Here is a 27,840-nt window from a genome sequence, read left to right on the forward strand (position 1 = left end):
AAGATCACCCCCACAGGGAGTGGCTCAGGGGTTACGTGCCCTGCTACCTGTGCAGCCATGGGCAAGCTGCAGAGTCCCAAGGAGCCCAGTTGCCCCCCAGCTGGCACTTGCGGACAAGGAAGGGGCTGGCTTATGCAGCCGTGGCAAGCTAAGCAGGCCCTAGCCAGCTAGAGAGGACTAGCCTCAGAGGGAGGCAATGGTAAACCCCCTCTGAATACCGCTTACCATGAACACCCTATTCATAGGATAGCTGTAAGTCGGGATCGACTTGAAGGCAGTTTCCATTCAAACACACTAGAAGCCAGAGGAAACCAGTTTCCATTAGCCACACCTGCAGGGGGAACTGGTTGATCTGCCAACCAGTTGCGTGTGACTAACACACCTCTTCTAACCCCCAAGGGAGATTGCTCGGGGCACCTGTTCGGGACGTAAATTGTATTATTGTCATCACTATGAAGAAAAACTCAACCATTCTGGTCTGTGAAATGGGCACTTTTCCAAGTGCCTCATAATGGTAGCACCTAACTGAAGGGCCGTAGTTTAGTGGTAGAACACCTGTTTTGCATGCAGAAGGTCTCGGTTCAAACCCCGGCAACTCTAGGTAGGGCTGGGAAAGAGTTCCTTCCTGAAACCCTGGAGAGCTGCTGCCAGTCTGTGTAGACAGTACTGAGCTAGATGGACCAATGGTCTGACTCAGTATAAGGCAGCTTTCTATGTGCACTCTGGAACTCCCTGCCTGTTGATATTAGGCAAGTTGCTTTGCTATATTGTCTTCAGCGCCCACTAAATAGCAGGCATGCAATTTTAACATGTAATTTATTTTTATTATCCATATTTGTTTGAAAACGGCTAATTTTATTTCTGCTGTGATACATTTTAGGTCAATTTGCTTTTAATGTTAGATTTTACTGAGTTTATGTTTTTTTAAAAATGAACGTTTTAGATTATGTGCAAACCAATCTACATATTTCGGATGATTACATAGTATCTTGTTAAAAAGCAATAACTATAACCAAATAATTTTTAAAGGGGGGGGGACACAGGTGACTCAGGTTCCCTCTAACAATGCCTGTGTGTCTCCACCACTCAAAATATCAGAGATATGTCTCCTTGGACAGCAGCAGTCTATCTGAGTGTGGAGAATTTTAGCAGCCATGCTTTGGAAGCTGCAGTCATGTGCATGCTTTTTTTTGAGGGGGGGGAAAGGAAACCCATTAAATTTAGCGAGGCTCAAGTAACTATAAGCAGGATCAGGCCACGGTAGCTGATTTCTGCTTCAGCCTTGGCAGCAGCTCTTTCCAGGCAGCACCTGTTTCTGGAACTAATGCTTGGGCCTGACTCCATCGCTCCTGGCCCTGAGGCCTTCCATTGCTGCAGCCAGACTCGCCAGCCTGACAGTGTGTCGGCCCTGCACCCAGGGGTGCAGTCCTCCAAGGTCTCGGGGGGTCTTAGACCCCTTACCTTTCGGGGAGCTGGTTCTTACGTCTCCAGTGTCTGACAAGCCAATGAAAGCTGGCTGAAGCTGGTGGGTGTTAGCCACCGCGAAGAATCTTCTAGCATGCTTCCTTCTCCTTTTCAGCTGATTGGAGCCAATCAGAGTGAAAGGAGCTGAGTCAGCCACTGAGAAGACTCTTCTCAGTAGCAAACACAGTCCTTTCTCATGCTGGTTGTTTTCTAGAGACTACTGTTGCAGTAGAAGGCATGTGCGGGAGGGACTGAGGAGTGTGGCAAACAAGTGAGGGGACAGGGCATGACTATCATGAAGGGACCCTGCACTTCTGAATTTGGCACTACACTACTGCCCGCATCCCAACCCTCGTATGGTTTACAAAAAAGTAAGTCCCACAAGATTCAGTGGGTCTCCCTCCCTGGGCACAACAGCTGGCCACCCTGAGCCCCTGACCACTTACTTGGAAGGAAGCCCCAGCCACAGGACCGAAGTTTAGTCCCAAGCATTGCAGCCAAAGCGCTCTCCCCTCTCCCACCTGCTTACTTGGGAGTAAGACCCCGAGGAGTCAACGCAAGAGCTCTCTCGCTTCAGACTGGCACCTTGCCCACTTACTCAAGAGTAAGCTCCAGAGAAGGCATCGGAGTTGGATGCCTGCACTGACCAGGGGGTTAGACTCGATGGCCTTAAAGGCCCCGTCCAACTATACGATTCTATGATTCCCAAGCAACCAGTAGCATACTGACAAATATAGAAGTGCCAGGTTCCTTCACCATAGTCACAGCCACGCCCCTCCCTACTTTTTGCTGCTGGGTTGAGAACGAGATCCTCGTTAACGCCTTCTCCCACAACAACAGGCATCCCTAGGAGCCAATAAGCATGAAAGGGGAGAGTGTTAGCTACAGAGAAGACTCTTCACAGTGGCTAACTCACCTCCTTTCACTCTGATTGGCTCCAGTTGGCAGGAAAGGACAAGGAAGCACCTTAGAAGACTCTCCCCAGTGGCTAACAGACTCCCCTTTCATGCTGATTGGCTGGTAGCACGCTGGAGACATAGGGGCCCTGCTGCCAAATAGAAAGGGGGCTACGACCTTCTGACACCCCACACGACGATCCCATAGGCGAGCCCTGGTGGGATTCACTCCAGCCCCTCTGGCGCCCCGATCCTCTGCACGCTTCCTCGGGAGGCAGCTCCAGGAGAGCCCTCCCTTCCCCCGTTACGCGGGGCCGCCGCCGCCCGCCTGGGCGTCTCCTGCGCAGGCATCGTCCGGCGGCCGCTTAGTCAGCGGGCCGGGGCGGAGCGAGAAGGAGGCGCGCTCGGCTCTGCACCTCGCCTCGCCTCTCCTCCGCGATGGCCACCGACGAGCTGGCCGACAAGCTGAGCCGCCGCCTCCAAGTAGAGGCGCACAATGGCGAAGCGGAGCAAGCTCAGCCCTCGCCGCCGCCTGCTGCTCACCCGGATCCCGACCCGGAGCCGCCGGCCCTGGACAGCGGCGCCGACGGCGAGCTCAGCGCCAAGCTGCAGCGGCGCTCCGAGCTCAACGACCCGGCGCAGCTCTCGCCCGGCGGAGGAGCCCGCCGCGTCTTCAGCCCCTACACCGAGTTCCGCGAGTTCTCCCGGCGGCAGATCAAGGACATGGAGCGGCTCTTTCGGCAGTGAGTGGCCTTTTTTTGGGGGGGGGGGGGTGGAGAGACAAAGAGGCTAGACAGCCTCCGAAGAGGGACGCCACCGCCGCTCGTCCTGGACTCCGCCTCTGAGCATGTGCGGAGTGCCTGCCGCTTCTTTCCCCCACGCGGCGGGAGAATCTCAAGAGGGGCTTCTATGGAGGAGAGGGGGATCATGGAGGAGTTTCCCTCCACCATTGCTCCGGCGTGGGCAGCCTTGCCTCCCGGTTTTGCCTTGCTCTCTATAGAAAATGCACTCTGCACGCGCTCTATAGAAAGGCACTCTGCGCTCGCTAAGGGGCCCTTCCGCTCCCTCTCGGCGAGGGAGGAGCTGAGCTTCCTTCTTTTTTATGCTGCTCCCCACAGCTTGGGAGAGGCGGACGCGTTAAAGGAGTTGTGGGGGCAAGCACGGTGTGGTTCAAGCCCAGGGTCTGAGCCCCTGAGACATGCCCGCACCGGATTTGAGACCTGGCCCGCCTGGCATGGCATCAGCGTGTCAGAGGCGTGTTTAGGGGCAGAGAGGTGTGGAGGGAGGCAGACCCCAATTCTTGCTGGGTTCTTCCCGCTGGGCAGTTTCCTTCTGCTGGGAAGCGATGGGGTGGGGTGGGATGGCTGAATTGCAACACTGGCCTGCAAATATTCTGCCCACTTCGTTGCCTGGAGCAGGGTGGGAATTCTGGGATGGGGGAGAGGTTCGGTGGCCCTTGATGTAATCCACAACTGCCTGATCCCCGCTCCCATTTTGGTCCACTCTTCCCCCCCCCCTCGCCCTTTTCTGCAGCCTCCTTTAAAAAACCCTTGTAAAGCCACAGCAACCCTGGACTCTGGGGCAGCTGAGATTTCAGGATGCCCCCATTTCTTTCAAGGGTCGTCTTCCTTCTCTCTTCTCCCCCCCCCAACTCTCATGGCTCTAGACTTAACCTATTTGGGTGCCAGATTCAGAAAATCCAAATCTCCCCCCCTCCCATCTCTTGCATGCATGCCCCATGCTCATTAGCTAACATGGGGCGCATGTCGCACCACCCAGTGTTCTTGTATGAATGGAAGCTGTCGAGAAGCGCCGCTGCCATATTTTGGGAAGGGGGGGCAGGAAGGAAGGAGTAGAGGGGATTTTCTCTTGTCTTCCTTACCTGTTTGGAAATGTAGCTCCTTCTCCATCACGGTCACGCCACCACCGAAACCTGCTTTCTTTTGGGGGGAGAGGGAGGGGGGATTTATTAGTATTCCGAGCATGGCAGGAGCTGAGAAATCCAGGGAACGGTAGAGAGAGCTGGCACTCTGAAAGCATGCCGCCTTAAATCTTTCCGGTTTTTCTGTAGCGGTGCACACCCTGAACTGTTTTCAAGGAAAAACACATTTTTTCCTCTTTCTTTGAACCCCCCCCCCCAGTCAGCAGACGCTTGGGTGGGAATGAACAATCTCAATTTCTGCAAAGGAAGGCAAAAATATGTATTTGTTTAAAAGGTCGCTGCTGTGAGCCAGGCCTGGAGAAGGGCCCTTTGGGCATGTGCAGAGTGCTCTTTCCCCACGACTAAGAAGCTGTCGCTTGCTCCTGCACACCTGGGGTTAGGGCGGCAAGGGAGATGTGACCTCCTGCACCTCTCTGTGCAGAAGATGAAATGGAAATGGAAATGTACTGCCTTCAAGTCAATTCTGACTTATGGCAACCCTACGAATAGGGTTTTCATGGCAAGCGGTATTCAGAGGGGGTTTACCATTGCCTTCCTCTGAGGCTGAGAGGCAGTGACTGGCCCAAGGTCATGCAGTGAGCTTTGTGGCTGTGTGGGGATTCGAACCCTGGTCTCCCAGGTCATAGTCCAGCACCTTAACCACTACACCACTAGCGGAGCCTTATATAGACTCTGGCTACTAGCCCGTATAGGAAAATGGTGGTTCTCTGACGTTTTAGACAGAGGCCTTTCCTAGTCTTACCCAGAGAAGTAAAGGGTTGGATCTGATGTCATCTGCATGGACAGTGGGTGCTCTGCCACGGAGCTACGGTCCTTCCCATAAAAATAAAGCAAGGTTCCAGTCCTCATGATTCTGAAGAAAGGATCTCTGGGTAGAAGGCACAAGAGCATTGGAAGCTGCCTTATATGAAGTCAGATCATTGGCCCACCTAGGTTAGTACTGCCTACACTGACTGGTAGCTGCTCCCAAGAGTTCCCAATCAGATTCTCTCTCTGCCCTACCTGGGATTGAACCTGGGACCTTCTGCACGCAAAGCAGGTGCTCTGCCCTTGAGCTAGTTCCCTCCCTCTTATAAAGGCATTTCCCGACGAGAACTCCTGGTGCTTTGTGAGGTGTGATGCCCCCTGATGCCTAGAGGGTTCACCTCTGGCGGTCTGCCTTCGATATTTTGGCAACCCAGAGCAATAAACCCTACTATGCAAACTTATCTTGATTGTGAAAGTTGGACAGTGAAAAAAGCGGATAAGAGAAAAATCAGCTCATTTGAAATGTGGTCTTGGAGGAGAGCTTTGTGCTTACCATGGACTGCGAAAAAGACAAATAATTGGGTGTTAGAATAAATTAAACCAGAACTATCACTAAAAGCTAATATGATGAAACTGAGGTTCTCATACTTTGGACACATCATGAGAAGACATGACTCACTAGAAAAGACAATAATGCTGGGAAAAACAGAAGCGAGCAGAAAAAGAGGAAGCCAAACAAGAGATGGATCGATTCCATAAAGGAAGCCACAGACCTGAACTTACAAGATCTGAACAGGGAGGTTTATAACAGATGCTTTTGGAGGTTGCTGATTCATAGGGTCGCCAAAAGTCATAACCGACTTGAAGGCACATAACAGCAACATGCAAGCTTAGAAAACCAGAGACTTCTCACTTCCATTTCCCCAGCACACTTGACCTTCCTGGCTCTGTTTTCTTTTTCTTTTGCAAAGCGTTGAAGTGCACGCCACTGGGGAAAACGACGACACAGAATGAAATAAATTTCCCAGTTCCCCAGTCTTTTATTCAGTTGTATAAACCTCTGCTGCGACCCCACATTTGGGTTGGGTTTCCAGCTACAAACGCCCCAAGGCTTGCCCGTAGAGGATTGCTGTGCTTGTTTGAGCCAGATAAGTTACTGTGGGTTTCCCACAGCAAGCTATCCTAGCTGGTGCATGGTGTGCATTTCTGGAGTTGTGTAATGAAAACTGATATCCATTTGGCTCTGCACGGTTGTCATTTGTGCAAGCCATATGCTAAATTCTTAAATAACTTAGTAGTCTCAGACGATGGTCCCAACCTTGGGTCCCCAGATATTGTTGCATGTCCCATCAGCCCCCAACCAATATGGCCAGTAGCCAAGGGTGATGGGAGTTGTAATCCAACGATAGATGTGTACATCTGTAGCAGTGGCTTCAATCTTGGTCATTTATATATTAATGTCTTAATGGGGTTGTTCAATTGTGATCAGAAATGATGAGAATTGTAGTCCACAACATCCGGAGGGCACCACATTGGCTACCTCTGGTTTAAGGGCTGGGCATTGCAAATGAGGGCCGAAGCCCTCAGGTCCCTGTGCAACGTGATCATAGTCTGTCCTCACTAGGTCAATGCCGTTCTCGTACCGTGCACAGTCAGTATGGCTGATCTGTAATGTGTTTTTATCTGAGACTGTGAAATGTGATTTGCTTTCGGTTCCTGGCCTCATCTTTCAAGAAGCCGTCACTAGTAAACTCAAAACCCCTCTCACGTTTTTTCCAGTGGAAATGCTTAATGTTTCCAGAATAGGGAAGTGGTGGTTGCCACCCTTGACATTTCTCTGTCTGGAGTAGAATTAGCAACATTTGGGCTTGGTTGGGTGGCTAGTCTTCTAAAACTTTGATGATGCAATGGCCCAGTTTGGACTATCCTATCAGCTTCAAAAGCTGAGAGGTAACAAACGTTTGCCCACATGCACAGTCCTTTCACTGCTTCTGTGGCATGAGTAATCTAACCAGGAAGTCTCTAATTAAACATAGTTTCCTGTTTCATCCCAACCAGGAAACCATGGTTAGCAGTTTCCGATTAAGCCACAGTTTGAAACTGGTTTACCATTTTGCCTTGTTCCAAAGCGGGTAATTATTGTTTCCAAGTGGACAAAACAGGAAACTATTTAATTAGAGGTTTCCTAATTTGAGTGCTTGGTTGTGATGAGAGGAGATTCTGGCCCACTCCAGAAGGTGTTGGACTTGAATGAACTCCCCTAAGCCCCAGACAGCGGGGCCAGTGGCGAGGGATGATGGGAGCTTGAGTTCCTCAGCTCTGTTCTAAATAATAAGCCTACACAAGCACAGCATGTCTTACAAATCCAAAGCCACAGGGCGCAAAATGTGCTATTTAGTGAGCAACGGTGTGGCAAACTTGAAACTACTCTCACTAAGCATTCCGAGAACATGAGACATCCCAATCAGGTTTCTTGGCTTCCTGTCTCTCCATTCCCTTAATTTGCTTTTTCCCTGTCCTCTTACTGTGACCTGTCCCTTTTCTGTTATTAACACTTTGTTGTTGTTCTGTGCTTTCAAGTCGATTATGACTTATGGTGACCCTATGAATTTTTTTTGATATATTCATAGGGTTTTCGTGGTGAGAGGTATTCAGAGGTAGTTTACCATTGCCTTCCTCTAAGCCTACAGCACTTGGGATTCCCAGGCGGTCTCCCATCCAAGTACTAACCAGGCCTGAGCCTGCTTAGCTTCCGAGATCAGACATGTTCAGGGCAGTATGGCCGTAGGCGTTATTAACATTAGGTGGTGGGGGGGTTTGGCTTTGGATGGAATGCAGGACTTTCTGATTCCGTGTGCCGTATGTGGAGGTCATGCTTGCTTTCCTTCTTGGTCACTTTCAGAATGCCCCGACACCCCGGCAAGATCTTTCAGGGTTCCTAAGCCCAGAATAGATCCTGTATGTTTATTTTTAATGTTTTTAATTGTTGTAAACCTCCCAGAGAGCTTCGGCTGTGGGGCTGTATACAAATGCAATAAATAAACAAACAAAGAAATGACTAACTTAGGTGCATTAATTTCGGTGGGTCTACTCTGAGCAGGACTCAGCTGGATACAACTCAGAGCTGCCATCTGCGCCTGTTGCCAGTCTGTTTCTTATTTATGATGACATAATACATAATTCCTTCGTTTGTAAGCCTGCAGGAATACCCTCTGTCATCCAAAGGGGTGCAGTGCATGGAAACTGAATCTCATGCAGGCTCTGCAGAGATGCAGAGCAGCTAGATCCTGCAAGCGTTGCAGCAGGGCTTGTGCAGGAGGCTTTAGGAGCGGGTTCCCCCCCCCAATATAAATATGTTGCTATACATCCCCTAAGACTGCAAGCCAGATTGGTTTATAACTGATTTAGTAATGCAATATGTTACATTTTGTTATGCAATTTGATTTTAGCTGAACACTTAAAAATAATTTAATGCATGTCTCTTTTTTCTTTTTTTCACACCGAGAGAGGGAGGATAGTAATGGCTCGCTAGGGTGCAGACTTTGTTTTGTCCCAAATGGAGTTGCTTTCAACCGATTTGGTTCATGGCAAACTGGCCATGAGGGCTGCGCTCTGCCACCATAGTCAGAGCCAGTATGCTTCTGAAAACCGTTGCCGGTAGCCACAGGAGGGGAGAGTGCTCTTGCAACTCGGGTCCCGCTTGTGGGCTTCCCATTGAGGCATCTGGTTGGCCACTGTGAGAACAGGATGCTAGACCAGGTGGGCCACTGGCCTGATCCAGCAGGCTCTTCTTATGTTCTTATGGCTTAGTGCCAGACCACTTGATCTGCACACAAAAGGTCCCAGGTCCAAATCCCTGGCATCTCCCTTTAAAGCCAGGAGAAATCCCTGCCCGAAACCTTGGAGAGCTGCTGCCAGCCGGTGTGGACACTACTGAGCTAGATGGCCAAAGGTGTGACTGTGTATAAGGCTACTTCCTGCATTCTCCTTATATCAAGCCTTTATTCAGAACCATGAGGACTGGCGCTTTGGTTTATTTATAGGGCAAGGGCCGAAGCTCAGTGGTAGAGCATGCACTTTGCAGGCAGAAGGTCCCAGGTTCAGTCCCTGGCATCTTCAGGTAGGGCTTCTTATCTTCCTCCGTCTGTGGTGTAGTCTGGTGCCAGCTCAGGGAAGAATTCGGCTCTCTGCATTGAGTCATACAGCTTTCATGATTTCCCGGCCTACTTGCCAATTAGTCAAACCAGTAGGCTGGCTACTGGGGAACGTTTTGCGGGTGATGAGTAACTCCCCGGCAGTCTCTTGTCAGATTTGGGTGGGTGTGAAACACTCTCGCGTCTTAGCATCGCCTCGAGCAGCTCCGTCAAATGTGTTTCTCACCCTGCGTCTGTTTGGGAGGCCGCGCCGATCTCCGCAGACGGTGCCCAGCAGTGGAACCCGCTGGTTTCTTCAAAGCAAGATGTGTGATCAGGAGTTGGGCTGTGCTGGGCCATTTGCCAAGTTGCTCAAGAGTTCTCGATAAGGGGCTTTGTGTCGGAAATGACTCAGCCTCCGTTGTGTGTTACAAAGGTAAGCGAACAGAGCTGTGGTTGGGTTTCTGGTTAATATGCTGCGCCATTGCCCGGAAAGGTTGGGCAGCTGTCGGGGGCCCACAGACACTAAAAAGGGCCCTGTGTAGGAAGCTGCCTTATACTTGGTAGGGATGGAAAGATCTGTCAGTTTCGGCTCTCTCCGTTTCCAATCTTAAATTCAGCTCACCACATGTCTGCAGCAATGTGCAAATCTTTTAAAACAAATCCTCGTGAAAATTCTAAAGCATTTAAGTGCAAATTTTCCTTAATAAACACATTTTTTGTATGCAGTTTGGACAAACGTGCACACTTTTGTAAGCAGTTTCTCCTAACATTTTTGTGTTGTCTTTACTGATATATTCATTTTGATGCACTTTCCCCTCATATATGCATTTTTGTATTATTTTGTTGTTATTATTATTATTATTATTTAGATCCCGCCCTTCCTCACTGAAGGAGCCCCCAGGGTGGCAAACAGCAAGTGCTGAAACAATAAAATCACCTTAGGAACAAAACATTGGCTGGAGAACTGCAACTCTGAGAGCCAGCGTGGTGTAGTGGTTAGAGTGTCAGACTAGGACCTGAGAGACCAGGGTTCAAATCCCCATTCAGCAATGAAGCACCCTGGGTGACACTTTGAGCCAGTCACTGCCTCTCAGCCTAACCTACCTCACAGGGTTGTTGTAGGGATTAAATTAGGAGGGGGAGAACCATGTACGCTACTTTGAGCTCCTGGGAGAAAAAGTAGGAGCCAAAACAATAAAATCACCTTAAGAACAAAACATTGGCTGGAGAACTGCAACTCTGAGAGCCAGCGTGGTGTAGTGGTTAGCGTGTCAGACTAGGACCTGGGAGACCAGAGTTCGAATCCCCACACAGCCATGAAGCTCACTGGGTGACCTTGGGCCAGTCACTGCCTCTCAGCCTCATGAAAACCCTCTTCATAGGGTCACCATACTTGAAGGCAGTACATTCACATTTTTAAATGCAATAATAAAATAAAATAAAATTGCACAATTTGGATAAGTGTGAATTTGGAAGGATGGCAGTGTTTGGTTCTCATATTGTTTTGGAAAGTGTAAACCGAATCAACCCCCCTCCTTAGTACTGAGTCAGACCATTCGTCAATCTAGCTCAGTATTATGTACACCGACTGGCAGATTTCAAATTGAGGACGTGCCCTGCCCTGCCTGGAAATGCCAGCGATTGAACCTGGGACCTTCTGCATGCAAAGCAGGGGCTCTGCCACTGAGCTGTGCCCCCCCCAACACAAACACTCCAGACCATGCAGGATCATGAAATAATCCCTGGTGAATCAGACCATCTAGTCCAGCATCCACTTTCCCACAGCGGCCAGCAACTGGTATTCAACAGCAGACTGCCTCTGGATATGGAGATTCCTTCCTTTTATTCATTCATTTCATAGAATCATAGAACAGTCGAGTTGGAAGGGGCCTACAAGGCCATCGAGTCCACCCCGTGCTCAATGCAGGATTCCAAATTATAGCATCCCCTACAGGTGGCTGTCCAGCTGCCTCTTGAATGCCTCCAGTGTCAGAGAGCCCACCACCTCTCTAGGTCATTGGTTCTATTGTCGTATGGCTCTTACAGTTAGGAAGATTTTCCTGATGTCCAGTCAAAATCTGGCTTATTTATTTATTATTACATTTATATCCCACCTTTTCTCCAAGGAGCTCAAGGTGGCATGCTCCCCTTAGCATTTTGCCCTTGCAACAACCCTGTGAGGTAGGTTAGGCTGAGAGACAGTGACTGGCCCAAGGTCACCCAGTGAGTTTCACGGCCGAGTGGGGATTTGAACCCTGGTCTCCTAGGTCCCAGTCCGACACTCTTCAGGACCAGGGTGGTGGGGAATGCAGTCCTCCAGACCTCTCCGTTTGGCCCCCAGACTCTTCCGAGCCAAATCTCTGAATGGGCCTCCTTGGCACCCTCTTTGCATGCTTTCATCTGGCTTGGAATGTCTCCTGGAACTCTGAGAATGCCTCTGGGGGATAAAGGGGGGTGTGCAAGTGTGCGTAGAAACTCGCCTGCAGTATAAAGTTCAACATTACATTAGTTGCTCCTCTCCCTTTTGCCGATGCCCGTGCCCACCGCTGACAAGTGGCCCTCGGAATGTTCCCTAGAACGTAAAGTGGCGCTCAGCCTGAAAAAAAAGTTTCCTACCCCTGATTTAGGGTACTGATCACCAACCCAAAGAGTTGGGACTGGAGCTGCCCAAAGGTGTGTGTGTGTTTGTCTAGAACTATAATTATAAATTATATCTATAAATTTATATATATTTAAAATAGCCAGCCTCTGAATTACTCCCAGCCTTGTGAGTCTGGGAGCCAACTGAAGCTTGAGGGAGCCTACAGTATATAAAATATTAAGCAGATAGTTCTGGGGTTTTCCATGTTGGCTGAAGGTGGTTAGAACTGCTGCCTCTGATTGGAGATGAGGGGGGTTATAACAACAACAACAACAACAACAATAATAATAAATTACATTTGTATACCGCCCCATAGCTGAAGCTCTCTGGGCTGTTTACAACAATTAAAAACATTAAAAACAAATAGACAAATTTAAAAACACTTAAAAAAAAATGTTAAAATGCCTGGGAGAAGAAGAAAGTCTTGACCTGGCGCCGAAAAGATAACAGTGTTGGTGCCAGATGCACCTCATCAGGGAGATCATTCCCTAATTTGGGGGCCACCACTGAGAAGGCCCTCTCCCTTGTTGCCATCCTACGAGCTTCCCTCGGAGTAGGCACCTAGAGGAGGGCCTTGGATGTTGAGCGTAGTGTACGGCTGGGTTCGTGTTGGGAGAGATGTTCCATCAGCTATTGTGGTCCCAAGCCGTGTAAGGCCTTATCTGTGAAAACCAGCACTTTGAATTGAGCTGGGAAACATACAGGCAGCCAATGCAAGCGGGCCAGAATAACAGGCATCAACATCTCCTTTTGACAACTGTTGTCCATTTCTGCCCACCTACCCCCATGCTTCTTCAACCTGCCCCTTTCAACCAGGGATGAGGAACTGGGGTTAGAGGCCACTAGCAGCATGGCTTGCAGCATGGCCAATGGTGACAGTCCATTGACATGTGGTGGGTGACAGGTAACCACTCCCGCTTTTCATGCTGGGCCCTCCGCTCAGAGTCTTCTGACACTCCCTTGATTCAACCCCGAACTCTCACCATAGGAGGGTGAGGATTTCTGTGCTTCAAGTGACAGGCTCAGTTTCCTGGGCATCAAAAGAAAACGCCAAACGTCCCGGCTAAGCCTGGCATGAGCAATTTGCACACGTGTAGCTATCACTTTTTATCAGCTTTGCAGAAGAATCGTGGGGGTTGCTCTTGCGCTCCCAGAGCCCGGAACTGCGTTTGATCGACGGGCCTCTTCCTTCTCATCTCCTGTGGTCCAGGCTGGCAATTAGTCAGCAATCAGAATAATGCCAGAAGGCTACTGCCGGAAGGCTGCTGCCTTTTTAGAAGCACCCAAATTCTCTGTGTTGGAAAAATGGGGGAAGAGGCTGAACTGTCAACCAGGAAGTCCTGAGCTGATATTTTGCTTTTGTGGCAAATTCACTGAGTCGCCTGGGGCTAGTCTCAGAATCCTCCATCAGCCTCCAGTCTGCAGCTAGAGAATATTCCTGGCTCATCCATCGTTAACGCAGATGTCGTAATGCTAATAAGAAATATTAAATTGTCATTTATTTAGCACCATCGTGCCTGACACTGACCAATAGAAGAGTCTGGTTGCTGGATCAGGCCAGGCTAGTCCAGCATCCTGTTCTCACAGCAGCCAACTACATGCTCTAATGGGAAGTCCGCTAGCAGGAGCTGAGTGCAACATCATTCTCCCTACTGCGGACTCCCAGCAACTGGCATTCAGAAGCCTTTCCTCTAAGCATGTTGGTGAAAGAGTCTAGTATAGTTCCAGCTGCTTTTGCCAGTAGGGCTGCCACCTTGTCCCCTAGGGCTGTGTCATCTTGTGAGCATGGTTAAAGCAACTTGTAATATGGAGAGAACTGTATTTTTAAATGCATCATTTCCCCTTGGAAATGTAGCATTTAAGTGCATGCTAAAACAAGAGTCGCCCTAAGGCGGGTTTGTTTAGTTTAGTTTATGTACTGTGTTTGTTTCTTATATTTTTATTCCAGCCTTCCTCTGAGGAAGTTAGGGCAGTGTATTTTGTCCTTGCAACAGCCCTGCGAGGTAGGCTAGGCTGAGAGAGACCATGTGACCGACTGGCCAAAGGTCACTCTGCGTTTCATGGCTGAGTGTGGATTTGACGCTGGGTCTGCCTGGTCCTGGTCTGGTGCTCTAACCACTCTACAACACTGCTCACAGTTTGTTATATGCATTTGTACCACAGGCATGAAAGCTTTTTCAGAGGATGCCATTCCCTTCTAGGCAGCCTTTTGGGGTCCACATACCAGGGGTGAGCGGGGGCTGGAGCAACAAATGTAAAATTTACCTTTATGGACTAGGCTAGCACACGTGCATGGACACATTAGGGATAGGTGAGAATTTCTATTCAGTTCGCATTTCAAGCAGAATTGATCAAATTCACAATTTCTGAAACAATATGAGAACTGACACACAGTCATTCTTCGAAATTCGCATTTATTAGAATTTTGGAATGCAGTTTGCCAGCTGAACAATATTTACAAAAATGCATATATTAGGGGAAGGTGGGCATAAAAATGAACACATGAGTGAAAATAACAGGCAAAAAGGCATGAAGTGATGAGAAACGGCTTCCAAAAAGGTGTACCTTTGTCAAAAGCGCCTACAAAAATGTGTTTATTTAGAGAAATTCGCTCTAAAATGGTGGAGAATTTTCATGAGGAATTTTTTTTTAAAATGCAGACTGCTGTAGAAATGTAGAGATCTGAATTTAACATTGGAAAAATGAGAAACTGAGAGAACCGAGACAGACAGATCTCTTCATCCCTAGCACGCACACACACACGTACGTCTCTGTCTCTCTCGTCTGTTCACACAAGCAAGAGGCATTATCAGAGCTCCAGAATTTATTCCAGCTAGGCAAAACCACTCCAGAAACAAAAACACTCTAGAATAATAGCGTTGGAAGGGGCCTATAAGGCCATCAAGTCCAACCCCCTGCTCAATGCAGGAATCCAGATCAAAGCATTCCCGACAGGTGGCTGTCTAGCCTGTCACCTATCACTGCAGCTTCTATAAGTTAATAAGAATATCCATTTTTTAAAAAAATGATCCACCAAAAGATTGGGTCAACATAACAGGTTTGTTTGTTTTTTAATTGGTGCCGGAACTTGTAACATCACAGGCACCTGCCTAGTGTAACTAAATGGAGAGCTTTGCAGTAATAGGCTCAAAGAATTGGAAGGAACCTGGAGGGCGATCTAATTGATTCAGCTGATTCAAAAATCCCTGCTTATTGGCCCTCTGGGGGCATGATTATGATTATTTATTAGATTTGTTAGTTGCTTGTTACTCAAAGGTCTCCAAGCAATCATTCGGTGATGTTGGGTGGGAAATTTTCCATTGCTTTATTTTTCTCTCCAAAATGTTCACAAGTTCATGGCTTGAAGTGAATGGATGCCAATTATAAAAGCTATTTTAGGTAAGCCTGGCAGTTTCAAAGTTGTAATTAATGGTATTTTTCCAGGTAATTACTCCATTGCTATTGTCAAACTTTTTACAAGTATTCCAGTAAAAAAAACCCTACATATAACATTTAAACCACATTGTGTGTTATAATTCTTACCCTGAAATATTTGAGGTCAAATAGTTTTGGTATAGTGGGACAAAAAAAATGAATATAGGATTTTTTAAGTGTTTTATTTACTCAGTACAGGTGCAATAAACATGCTAAATTAGGTCATCATTTAGGGGTTTAGAGCACTTTCTGATACAAATTAGCCCAATTTTCAGAAAACCCATATCACTAGTGCCATTGGATGTAGGTTCTGTGCATGCAGTGATGTCATGGAGTTTACGTGGGAGAAGCTACTGTTGAGATACCCACCTTTTCCCTTTGAATGGTGTTTCCAGAAAGGGGGAGAGGTTATACATTTTCCCAAGGACCAAAGGGAAATATTTCACTTTGTGTTCCTTGGTGGTAATCCTTTTGGTGGGGCCTCTATTAATAGCATCCGTATCATAAGGAAATCTTGTAAGGATGTCGTTCACCTCAGTTAGACCACAACCAGCCAGGTTTGTAAGCATCAAATTGGTGCACTGAATGCATCCTTGGAAGTATGAAGCAATCTCAACTAAGAGTGAAAAAAACTCTTCAGGGTCCATTTAGTGGTTTGGCGATGATTCCAGTGGTTTGGAACACACTCAGCACGAATATGAGCGAGTTGCTATCATTTTAGTCATCTTTGTTTACCCAACAACCCCCAGCTACCAATTTTTGTTCTTTGTTGTTATGTGCCTTCAAGTCGACCACGACTCATGACGACCCTATGAATCAGTGGCCTCCAAGAGCATCTGTCATAAACCACCCTGTTAAGATCTTGTAAGTTCAGGTCTGTGGCTTCCTTTATGGAATCAATCCATCTCTTGTTTGGCCTTCCTCTTTTTCTACTTCCTTCTGTTTTTCCCAGCATTATGGTCTTTTCTAGGGAATCGTGTCTTCTCATGATGTGTCCAAAGTATGATAACCTCAGTTTCATCATTTTAGCTTCTACTAACATCATATTCAACTAAGGGCCCTCCAGAGTCCAGATGAATGTTTTTATGCAGGTATATTCTCCAACATGTCCTGAATGGGATAATAGTGTATTAGTGATGGATTTATACTGGACTGCCTGCACATCATTCTGCTTTGTAAGTTGTTTTGTGATGCTCTTTGAATTATATGGCATTATAAGGAGCAGTCTTTTGCTATAGTGCAACGGATGTGGGACAAAGAACCCCCAGAATATTTACGGTATGAACAATTACAGGATTTCAGCAGGAAGCTATGTGACATGGACTGATTGGAAACCGAAACTTTTGCAGGCGGAAAGAGTGTTGAAAGCGGAATCGTGTATAAGTTATATGAGTTTCAGGGCCACATAGGGATTTGAACATGGATCTCTCCCCCCCTAGGTAGGGATGGATGAGAATTTCAGTTCAGTTTGCATTTCAAGCAGAATTTAAACAACATGAGAAGCGAGACACAGCCGTCCTTCGAAATTCGCATTTATCAGAATTTTGGGATGCAGTTCGCCAACTAAACACCATTTACAAAAATGCATGTATTAGGGGAAAGTGTGCATAAAAATGAACACATGAGTGAAAATAACATGCAAAAAGGGATGAAATGTTGAGAAAAGGCTTGCAAAAAAATAAACTGCCTATAAAATGTGTTTATTTGGGAAAATCTGCACTAAAATAGTGGAGAATTTTCATGAGGATTTTTTTTAAAAAAAAAATTCTAGGTCGCTGGAGCAATGTAGAGAACTGAATTTAACGTTGGGAAGATGAGAAACGGAGAGAAGCGAAACAGGCAGATCTTTCTATTCCTAGTCCTAGGCCAACACTTTAACCACCATACCACAAAGGCTACAGCACAAGCAAAGGGGATTAATGAGTAGGGGGCCATGCACTTTCTTGTTAGCTCCATATTAGTAACGTTGAAGTCTTTTACAGACATTTCCTGTGTGTTTCAAACGTCTCTCTGTACCCATGAGGACTTGAAGCTTTGCGAGTAAAGATGCAACTCCACGGATTCTGCAGTTGTCAGGCGCTGCACAAAATCCCAAGGCTGCCCTGTATGCCTTGAGGGTTAATATGCAAGAAGTTAGATGTGCCAATTTATTTCCTTTAGCTTGAAGCAAAAGGAGGCTGTCATCGAAATGTTTTTCCGGCCGTGCACATGCACACGCAAAGACCTCCACAGTTCTGATCTGTACGTGTTTGCTCTTTTGTTGGTTTAAAAGGCAGGAGACGTTATGATAAGGCTTGTTTGGAAGCCAGAATGCAAATAGAAACGCAGCCTTGCAGTTCTGATAAAAGAGTCAAAGTTTTTCCTTTGGTGTCTGGATCTTGAGTTCAGATAGCTTAAAAAAAAACTGGTTAAGACTTAGATCTATTCCTTGAAGTCTTTAGATAGGGAGTCTAACCACAGACCACTGGTGCTTCGCAGAAAGGTCGCAGAAGAACTAGGAACATCTGCACTTGACTCATTTTTTTTTCTGATGATGGAAGCCATTTTAACCAGGGCCAGATTAATCGAACAGATGAGCAAGGCTCTGACTTGCGGCCCATGATCTTCATAACATCTTTGTCAGCTCTACACTGCATCAGCAGTGTCAAGGGGGGCTGGAAATTCCTGGGTCTTTGGCAGGGAAGGAAAGTCCTTAGCCAGCGGTCGGGTTGTAAATCTGCCAGGCCTATCCGAAGCTTACTTGCCGAGTCAGAAGTCCAGAAGCGAGGTCAGTGGAGGTCCGGGATCAATTGCCAAGGAGGTCAGTCAAAGAGATGCTGCAGGGAAACTAGGTCTACACAAAGCCACGCCTGACGTTGCAGTCAGCAACAAGCTGCAGCCAAGGTGTGCCTTATAAAGAGCAGGATGGACAGCAGGTGTGAGTCCTCAGCGTTTGGGCCATAAGGAGACAGGCCTGCCTCTCTTCTCCCTGACCTTCTGCTGTCTACGTTCTGCAGGTGAGGGGGGAGTATCCTGTTCACTGTCTGTGTCTGGCTGCAGGGCCTCTGCTGTCCCTGGGGTGCTCTGCAACTGAGGGGCAGAAGGAGCTGGATTCTCAGGAGGCTCCTCCGTGTCTCCTTCTGAGTCTGCTGCTCCTGGGTCTGCTGCTGTTACTCCCGAGTCGTCCTCATCTGAGGAGTCCTCTGACGGGGCCATGACAATCTTGTTGTGCATCGCTTCGATTTTGAGGCCTCTGCGTAGTCCGGACTAAGCTGCCACGTGCTTCGGCTGAAAATTGCGACTGAGTCCGACTCCTCCATGTATTGGGGCCAGCTCTACCATTTGGCAGAGTGAGGCAGCTGCTTTAGGCAGCAGATGCTGGAGGGTATCACCAAGGAGCTAGTAGGCCAGCGGTGCATCCCACCCTTTCGTGCCCTCAAGTTGTGGGGGGGCGATGCTGTCTTATCACCAGTATTAAGATAAGATTCAATTGCCAGTTTCTATACATGGAATTGGGGTGGGGTGGGGGCTTAGGGCTTATCCACACTGGAGCCTAACTTCGTAATAAAGAAGCTGCTTTTACCATCACAATAGCTTTTCAAGGTCCACAATTCTTGCTCAATGGTAGCTTCCAGTCCGCTGTTTTCCTTTCATACAAGTAGGCGTTCCTCTGGAAAGGTTTAGTCTCTCTGTTTCCTTGTGGCCCTGCCCCCAATTTTACATGTTTACTCCCTCTGGAGTTTGGATATTGCTAATAGAGAAGGGGGGGTATCAGTTTCATTGTTTCTTGTCAATTGCATGCCTCTTCTGGTGCTGGGAGAGCCATTGGGGTGCAATTGACATGAAACTATATGAAACTAATTAGAGGGGGGAGTGAGTGAAAGGCAAAGTAGGCAGCAGCAGTTTTGCGGGCGGCAGAGAGAGGGGGAGCGGGCAATGGGGCATAAGCGAGCCCACCCACTAAAAAAACATTGAAGCAAAGCACCTACATGGAGGACCGCAGTGAAGCTGAGACGGTTTTTCCTTTCCTTTTCACATTATAATTGGATTGGGTTAATACGAATTTAAAGGGGAAAACTGCGTTCTAGCTTCTGCTCGCCTGCAACGTCATGTGACCCATGCAAATTGCAAAGGGATGCAAGTAGCACCAGACACACACTAAATTGCCATGTGGATGAGCCCTTAGTGTCCTCGTTATAGACATTAAGTTATAATAGAAGTTGCAGAGGGTGGAACTGGACCGTAGTTGAAGTTTTTGTTGGCAAATGGTGCATATTTAGCATAATGTCTAATTCCTTCCGCTGCCCCAAGTTACTTTGAACAAAGATTCTGAAATTAGGACAACTCTAAATAGTGAGATATATGAACTTTATGGCAACCCTTTATTTTTTATAATCTTTTATTCTATAAAATTCCTAGGATCCATTGCTAGGAAGCGGAGTACCAGGCAACCCACTTTATATTTTCCCAAGCTTTTAAAGTACTCCGGACATTTTTGAAGTTTTGGTGCTGACTGTTCTTTTTCTATAGAGAAAGCTAGTTTGGGTCCCCGTCCCCCCCCAAATCATGTGGTTATTTTTGTTGTTTGTTTCCCGATATTTTAACTTAGCAAACCATCCTGGAATCAAATCTGCTGAAGGGTGGTATCTTAATAGTTTTAAAAAATAAAATAAAGTTGAAGCAGTGATGGAGAGTCCTATGTAATTTGAAAGCTTGTGTGCTGCTTTGGGACTGTGGCCTTAGATCCAGACTAAGTTAGTTGAACGTAGGCCTCATTGAAATCAGTGAGACAAATCAGTTATGGCATCCCATTGATTTCAATGAGATCTTGAGTTCAATAACTGAACCTGCAGCTAACATATTAGATTATCGGCAAAGTAGGTGGTTGGCCCTGGGCTTGATGAGTGACTGGTCCATCAGCAGCTGCCGATGCCAAGGGTCCCACTGGAGCCAACCTCTGGCACCAGACTACTACCCCAGTTTCTACCAATTTGCTCTGGAAAAACAACACGCTTAAGGTCACTCCTGACTTGCAAATTGGGCGGAGAAACTTTAAGAATGAAACTTGCATCTCTGACGCGCGTCATTAGTTAATCTATAACCACATGTTTGTCTCGGAGAAGCTGAGACAAATCAAACAATAACCTTAAAGACAGTTGAACTGATGGTCATGGAAGCTTTGATGGACCAAATTTTTTTTATATACTGGACTGGTGATTATTTGCAGAGGGGGCACACTAAACTCTTTGATGCAAGTAGTTATGGCTTGTTTGGCTGGGAGACAGTCCCTGTCTGGGTTTGTGTGTGTGTGTAAACCATTGTTGGCATTTTGATCTGATTCAGATTTTTGTTCTTTTTGCAGGTATGATGCAGGAAAAGACGGCTTCATTGACCTGATGGAACTGAAGCTGATGATGGAGAAACTAGGAGCTCCCCAGACGCACCTTGGCTTGAAAAACATGATCAAGGAGGTAGATGAAGACTTTGATGGCAAACTCAGCTTCCGGGAGGTAATAGTTACAGTGTGATCTTATCTGTTGTTGACTCAAGAAGTCAGTCTGAGAACCCTGTATGGGGCCTCCTGCCAAATAGATCAGGGGCAGAGAAAATTTCCTCCAGCTCCCATCATCACTTGCCATTGGCCATGGTTGCTCGAGTTGATGGGAGTTGTAGTTTACCAATGTCTGGAGGCTGAGCCTCCCCCCCACCAGGAATGGCAGCCTCTGGACTATGGGGGCCAGGAGGGAACCTTACCTCCCTGCCATATGGGGCCAGTGTCAGAGGTTGGCATGGCAACAATTCCTACCTCCGAATTGTATGGGTGGGTATTTTTTTGATGAATGTTCTTTATGTTAATTGATCCCAGGAGTGGGAAACCTGTTTTTGCCTGAGGGCCGCATTTCTTTGCGAGCAAAACTCCGGGGGCCACATGGCAGTGGTGGGTGGAGCCAGATGGGAAAAAATGGGAGGGAGCAATAGATGTGATGTCTGTACAGTAGGCTATGATGCATACCCCTGGCTTGCGGACACAGAAGGCTGTCCGTGAGGGAATGTTGCGCTCAAGCTTAAAAGGGTTCCTGTCTCTTCTTTAAAGCATTTGACCCCACTCTCTTTCAGCCGAAAAGGCTCCCCAAATGGCATGCAAATCAGTAGCGAGACCATTCCTGCCCCTCAGGCTTACCGTCTGAAAGATGTGACATGCGAGGAAAAAGCGTTGAGGAGAAAGGAGGAAAACCAAGCACTGGAGGAGGTGGCAAGGTTAAATCTTTTGCCCTGCCCCATTTCCCCCCTCAACCCCACCTCCATCTCAACCTGCCCTTAGCTACTGAGGGGAGAAACACTCACCCCTTCCACCACTCTCCCTCCCGAGAATAACTGTTTGGGGAAGACACAGAGATCTGCATCAACTGAGGAAGATTTAGACTCCCCTTTCCGTGGCCCTAATACAAATTTGGCCCTGATACAGGTTAAGCCCCTGAAAACTTCCCACCATATTTCGGGGCAGATAAATTCTTTGTTTATTATTTACAGTGTGTGTGTGTGTGTCCCACTCTTCACCAATAAACAAATAAAAGTCTCTCAGAGCAGCTTACAAATCTCAGTGACAAGGAGCAAGGAAACTCACGGCGGATTTGTGTTCTTCTCCCCTGCCTCAGTTTCTTCTCATCTTTCGCAAAGCTGCTGCAGGCGAGCTGGAAGAAGACAGCGGCTTGCATGCCTTGGCCCGCCTGTCGGAGATTGACGTCTCCACGGAGGGCGTCAAGGGAGCCAAAAGCTTTTTCGAGGCCAAAGTAAGAAGCGTGTCCGGGGGAAGGGTGGGCGGGCGGTGGCACTAACCAATTGGAAACGTACCACAGAAATGACTTGGGGAAGAGGGGTTGATTGTTAAAATTGCTCTGGGGATTGTACCTCTTGGAGGGGGACAGGGTCTCCTAACAACCCTCAACACCGTTAACACGCTACAGTTCCCAGGATGACTATTTAAAGGTATGGTGCAGATGTGACCACACACCGGGGGGGGGCATACTTGACATTCGGCACACATTCGAACCCTGGTCTCCCAGGTTGTAGTCTAACACCTTAACCACTACACCACACTGGCTGTCTAATCACTCTCCCTCTAATCAGTTTCATATAGTTTTGTGTCAATTCCCCCCAAAGCTCTCAGGGCTTCAGCTGGGAGAGGCGTGCAATTGACAAGAAACAATGAAACTGACAAAAAAAACCCTCCCCTTCTCCATTAGCAATATAGATACTCCGGAGGGAGTAAACATGTAAAATTGGGGGTGGGGCCACAAGGAAACAGCAATACTAAACCTGTCCAGAGGAACACCTACTTGTGTGACAGGAAAACAGTGAATTGGAAGCTACCATTGGGCAAGAAGTGTGGACCTTGAAAAGCTATTGTGATGGTAAAAGCAGCTTCTTTATTACAAAGTTAGACTCCCGTGTGGATAAGCCCCCTGTCTCAAACCCTGGACAGCCACTGCCAGTCAGTGTCGGCAATGCTGAGGTACATGGGCCAGTGGCCTGACTTGGTAGAAGGCAGCTTCCAGTGTTCCACTGTGGGGATGATTGCTTCATCCATACCCTTGCCTCTGCATCAAGTGGAGGGACTAGAAACTTAGTTTAACAAAAGCAAAAACTGAAAATACAGGGAGGGAGCCAGCAACCTTCCAGGGCCTGTCCCGCTTCCCAGCACTAAGTGGGGGAGGGGCTGCCGATGTTGACCGCTCTGAGATCACCTGGCCAGTTTTCCCCTTGCAGGTACAAGCCATGAATGTCACGAGCCGCTTTGAAGAAGAGATCAAGGCCGAGCAGGAAGAGAAGCGGCGGCAGGCAGAAGAACAGAAGCAGCGGAAAGCAGCCTTCAAAGAGCTCCAGTCGGCGTTCAAGCAGTGATGGGGCCAGTCCTGTTGGGAGGGACCTTTGTGGCGAATGCTGTCCCGGAAAAGTCCTCCCACAAAACGGGGAATGTTGTGACGCTGCTGGCGATTTGCGGTTCCCTTCTCTTTTGAGCCGTGCCTTCAGCGGCCACTTGAACTGCAGGTGCGAAGGCTTACCTCCGGGCTGTGCAAACCCCCTGCTTTCTGCAGCTCAAGCGGGCGTCGAAGGCACAAGGGCAGGCCCGGTTACAGGGTTCCCTGGTCGGTGGGCAGCCCTCGATGGTTTGCATTTGGGACCAATGTGGGAAAGAATTTGCATTTGAATCTGGAGCCGTTCGGGGCTCTGGCTGTGAAAACCGCCCCTGTGCTGTTTCTTCTTGACCTGTCAGTACCGCAGGCAAACATCCCAGAGGCCGCTGCTGCCATCATCTGTTTTCCTGTGGTCTGGTTCCGTGTTTCCCCCCCTGTGAATGGCGTGACTTGTCTGTCAGGTGGGAGTTTTCTAACATGGTGTGTCCTGAGCCTAAGCTTTGCACGTTTGACTTGTGAATCATTTCATAACCCAGCTGGTTTGGTGACGGCTGTGGTCGTGGCTGACCGTTAGCGATTGGCGGGGGGCAGGGGGAGGACTGAATGGACCCTTGCTCCGTTGGGAATGCTTGTGCAAGAAAAGGAAAAAAACCATGCAGCTTTTGCATGTGCAGTGTGTTCCAATGAGTAATGCTTAAATTGGTCACTTTAAAGTCCCTTTGCTTGAAGCTTTGCCAAAAACCAGGGGCAGGGGGTTGTAAACCCACCAGAGGTAGCGGCCTGGAAACCAGGAACACCCTTACTCCCCTTCTCGATGTTTCCTTCTTCCTTTTCCCCGATTAATTCTGCCATGTTACATGAACTGTCTGAAATTGCCTTGATGCAAAATGGGAAGCCTTCAAACTTCCCGCGCGTCCTGCTCGGGAATTCAGGAGAAATTTCCACTGCAAACTGGTATCATTCACGGTTCCTTGAACCGCATGTGATACGAAACGCAGCTCTCCGAAATTAGTGCTCCTCCGATGTTTTTGCGATGCAATACTCCAACCAAACAAAAAAAGCATACAAAAATGTGTAACCTTTAGCAAATGCATCCCGTTAGGGGGGGAAATGGGCATATTCGGCAAAACTGCAGACAGAGAAATGTGCGCTAAAATGCTGATTAATTTCCATGAGGACTTTTTCATTTTTAATGGCAAACTCACCTTAAGGTTGGAAAACCGAGAAACTAAGAGACCAAAATTGACAGATTTGCCCATCCCTGCACATCCCACCATCAAAGTTAAAGTTGAGCTATTTTGCTTCCCTCCTGGACTATCCATTTCCCAGGTGCCCGTGCTTGCTTGTAGGCAGTGGAAGCTGGTCCGTTAAGGCATGTGGGGCACCACCCCACCAATCTCAGTCTGCCCTCAGCCAATCCCCACCTGCCTGCCTTCTTACCTTAAACCACCCCGGGGTTGGCCCTGCCTGTCGGCTTCCTCTTCCTACGGCTCAGTGTTGCCTTTGCAGAACTCAGCAGGAGGACTGAGACAAAACTAGAATTGGTTGGCTCTGGCGCCACCTGCTGTTGGCCTCCCTGCCTCCCCACCCCACCAGTCCTGATGGGCACCAGCTACTGCTGCCTCTTGCAAACCGTTCACACTGGGAGTGAGAAGGTGTTGCGTTGGCTCCTTGTGGTTACACTTGGGAAAGTGGCAGCGAGTTAGGACTGCCCCCACGGTTCCAAAGAACTTGAAGGGAGAAAGCTGTGTCTCTCCCCCCTGAAAGGATTTTTCCAATTAGCCCGGAGCCCTGAGATTTTGTCACTCTAGGCTCTTTCCCTCGTAGTTCATAGATTCATAGAGTAGGTAGGGACCCCAAAGGTCATGTAGTCTAACCCCTGGCCGATACAAGAAATCCATGACTGTGGCATCCCTCATAAGTGGCCGTCTGCTTAAAAGCCTGTCACAAAGTCGGCAAATTCAATTGCTTCTCAATACTGTGAGTCTCCTAGCCTCCTTCCCACAAACATCAGTACGTTGTCAAACTTTTAAGTCAGGAACGGGGATCCTTTGCCCCTCCAGATGCTGGACTTCATGTCCCATCAACCCCAGCAAGTAGGGATGATAATGGGGGCTTGGGTTCAGCATCATCTGGAGGGTGACAAATCCTGGTGCAAATCCCTGATGCAAGTTGCCAGTTTTCATTTCTAAGACTCGTTTCCTGCTGTTCAGTTCATCTCTCTCTAACGTTGCCATTTTTAAAGGGGACGTTCAGGCAAAAGAATATGCTCTGACATCTGTCTTCGGCGGCACAGGCCCTGGTCCCTATTTCAGCACCATCTAAGGATGGCCTCATCTTTTAGAAAACTGGACTTTGCACAGTCTGGGTGGGGCATCTTGGCAGAGGCACTGCCCATTCTAGACGATGCAGCGGGGTCAAAGGACGCTCTCGACGAGGCTGTCACTAGAGCGGCATCGCTTATTTCTCTTTGTGTTTTCGTGTCTGTGTTTTATATCAAGGCAATAACCCAAGTGCTGGAACAATGACAGGATGAAGCTGATGGCTATTTTTTCAAAAAGAAAAAGTCTCATACCTAAGTATCCACCCAATTCTAGAATCACTTGGGCAAAACATTTTCTCCCCGTAAGTGTAATATTCTATCTGTGTTGAATGTTCAGGCTGGGAGACCACCCTTAAGTGCTTTTAAATGTCCCCGTGGTTCATCTGGACTATTACTGTTCAGGTTTTATTTTTGCATGCACCTGTGATCACAAAGAGGCAAGCCCCGATTGTCGTGTTCATGTTCTGTATGACAAGGGGGAAAATTTCTTCCAAAATTATTTTTTTGCCCAACGCTCATAAAACAAACCAATAGAGCCAGCATTGCCCATTTTTTGACTTTGCAAAAGTCCCTGTGAGGCTCCAGGATTGGGGGGGGAGGGGTGCTTTTTAAGATACCTTAAGTGCCCCCCCTTAATTTGGAAGAGGTGGGGTGTGCAAAGTAAGAATTCTTTTGACCTGCAGGTGGTGGCATGTCTCTCTGTGCCCCGTTTCACCTGTTTATTTCTGACAGTTGCACCAATGGCACAGGAGCAGGTCGAGTCACCTTTTTTAATGATAAGTTGGCAATGCCGAAAAAACCCATTTGGTTTTGAAACTTGAGACAGCAGCAAGGGAAATTCATGCCGTTGGTTGAGTAAGCTCCCTGAGCAAAGCTAAACTTTTAAAAGCCAGAGACTTGACATTATATTTTGTGACGCATATATTTTGTTACCTGGTACTTTGTTCTTTTCAAAAAGGCATCAAGTCTAATTTCTCTCATTTGCTAAGTGATATCCCTCTCCAGTTCCCCCCTTTCTGTCTCCCTGGGAGATTTCTAATTACTTGGTTGCATTCATGCTAACCCTTTATTTTTCTGGCGAAAGATTTTAAAAGTCCCGCTGATGGATCTTAGAGGCTTTATTTTTTCATATTGCAGCCTTGGGTGGCTGGGGGGTCAGGAGTGGGTTGGGGTTTAGGAAAATGCTATATTCAGTCTCTCCTTCCATTCTACACCTTTTCCCCCCCCGATATGTTTAAATGGATGGATTAATCAGAATGTGTTTTCACTTTTGAGTCCAAAACCTGCTCCATTTCAGTGGTATAATTTTATTTTTTTAAAACCAAAACTAATTAAAAAATATATTTCATAAGCAGGCTGTGTGGTCCAGAAGAGTGTTTACTTTCTCGGGTTTGAGGATACAATCACTTCCGGTTGGAATTTTGGGCATAGACTGGGAAGACCCAGGAAATAGGAGGCAAATGATGCATAAGATCTGCTACACGTTATATTTTTACTTAGAAAGATGTATAGAATGCTTAATCGGAAAACTCTTTAAGTGGTATACATAGTAAAACAATAAAATGCAGATAAAATCAGCAAAGCTCTTTTAAAAAACAAGCATACATAAAATAAGTATCAATGAAAATACAGGTAAAATCAGGAAAAACAAGCAAATGTAGATAAAACTGGGTTGGCTTAATTAAAAGAAAAGTTTTCAGTGACAGTGCCTGCCTAATGTCAATAGTTTATTTATGTATTTATTTATTGTGTTTATATACCGCCCCATAGCCAAAGCTCTCTGGGCGGTTTACAGTAACTCAAAACATACAAATATACAAATTTAAAAACACATCTTTTAAACACAATTTAAAACACAATTTGAAACAATTTAAAACGTATACACGTTACAAGGGCAAATGAGGCAAGATCAAATGCACCTTCCCTGTGTGGGGCTGCATAGACTACAGATGCTCACCCATAGACTCACCGAGGAAGTTAAGTTCTAACTTTCCACGCATTATCACTGAGCGGTAGCTCAGGTCTTTTCATACATCCACGTTCTCCTGCAACCTGCATCATGCAAAGCGTCCCTTAGCTTTCCTTCCCATGTTAGTTGAAGCTCCTTACAGGTCCGCCAAAGAAGTCACTGAAGTGGCCCCAGCACAGACCTTGCTTAATTCTGACCCTGCTTAATGCGCCAAAGAGGAAAAAGAATGAGAAGGCTGCAGACAAAACACCTGGGAACAGTCCCAAATATACCAGCAGGAAGAGCTGCGGCATTCAGACAATGAAGGAAGGAGCAATATCTATTAGGAAGATGAATAGTAATCTGGCAACTCCAAACAACGGAATCATTTCTTGACAGTTCACTATAACATT

At 47.4% G+C, this 27,840-nt stretch overlaps 1 protein-coding gene and 1 pseudogene across 2 annotated transcripts; one reads left to right on the forward strand and one right to left on the reverse strand.

The window, feature by feature from the left end:
- Positions 1-2,736: 2,736 nt before the first annotated feature.
- EFHD2 (EF-hand domain family member D2) lies at positions 2,737-26,827 on the forward strand. Of its 2 annotated transcripts, none has more exons than XM_061601572.1 (4): positions 2,737-3,103; positions 20,603-20,750; positions 21,897-22,031; positions 23,008-26,827. In XM_061601572.1, the coding sequence occupies exons 1-4, from the start codon at positions 2,799-2,801 to the stop codon at positions 23,140-23,142; spliced, it is 723 nt and encodes a 240-aa protein (XP_061457556.1). In that variant the 5' UTR covers positions 2,737-2,798; the 3' UTR covers positions 23,143-26,827. The 2 variants fall into 2 exon arrangements, with proteins under 2 accessions (XP_061457556.1, XP_061457557.1); XM_061601573.1 differs by lacking the exon at positions 2,737-3,103 and adding an exon at positions 9,541-9,618.
- Positions 7,731-7,839, reverse strand: LOC133373046 (5S ribosomal RNA; annotated as a pseudogene).
- Positions 26,828-27,840: the final 1,013 nt, after the last annotated feature.

This window comes from Rhineura floridana, chromosome 18, assembly GCF_030035675.1.
Source record: "Rhineura floridana isolate rRhiFlo1 chromosome 18, rRhiFlo1.hap2, whole genome shotgun sequence".
In the NCBI taxonomy this organism is placed as follows: Eukaryota; Metazoa; Chordata; class Lepidosauria; order Squamata; family Rhineuridae; genus Rhineura; species Rhineura floridana.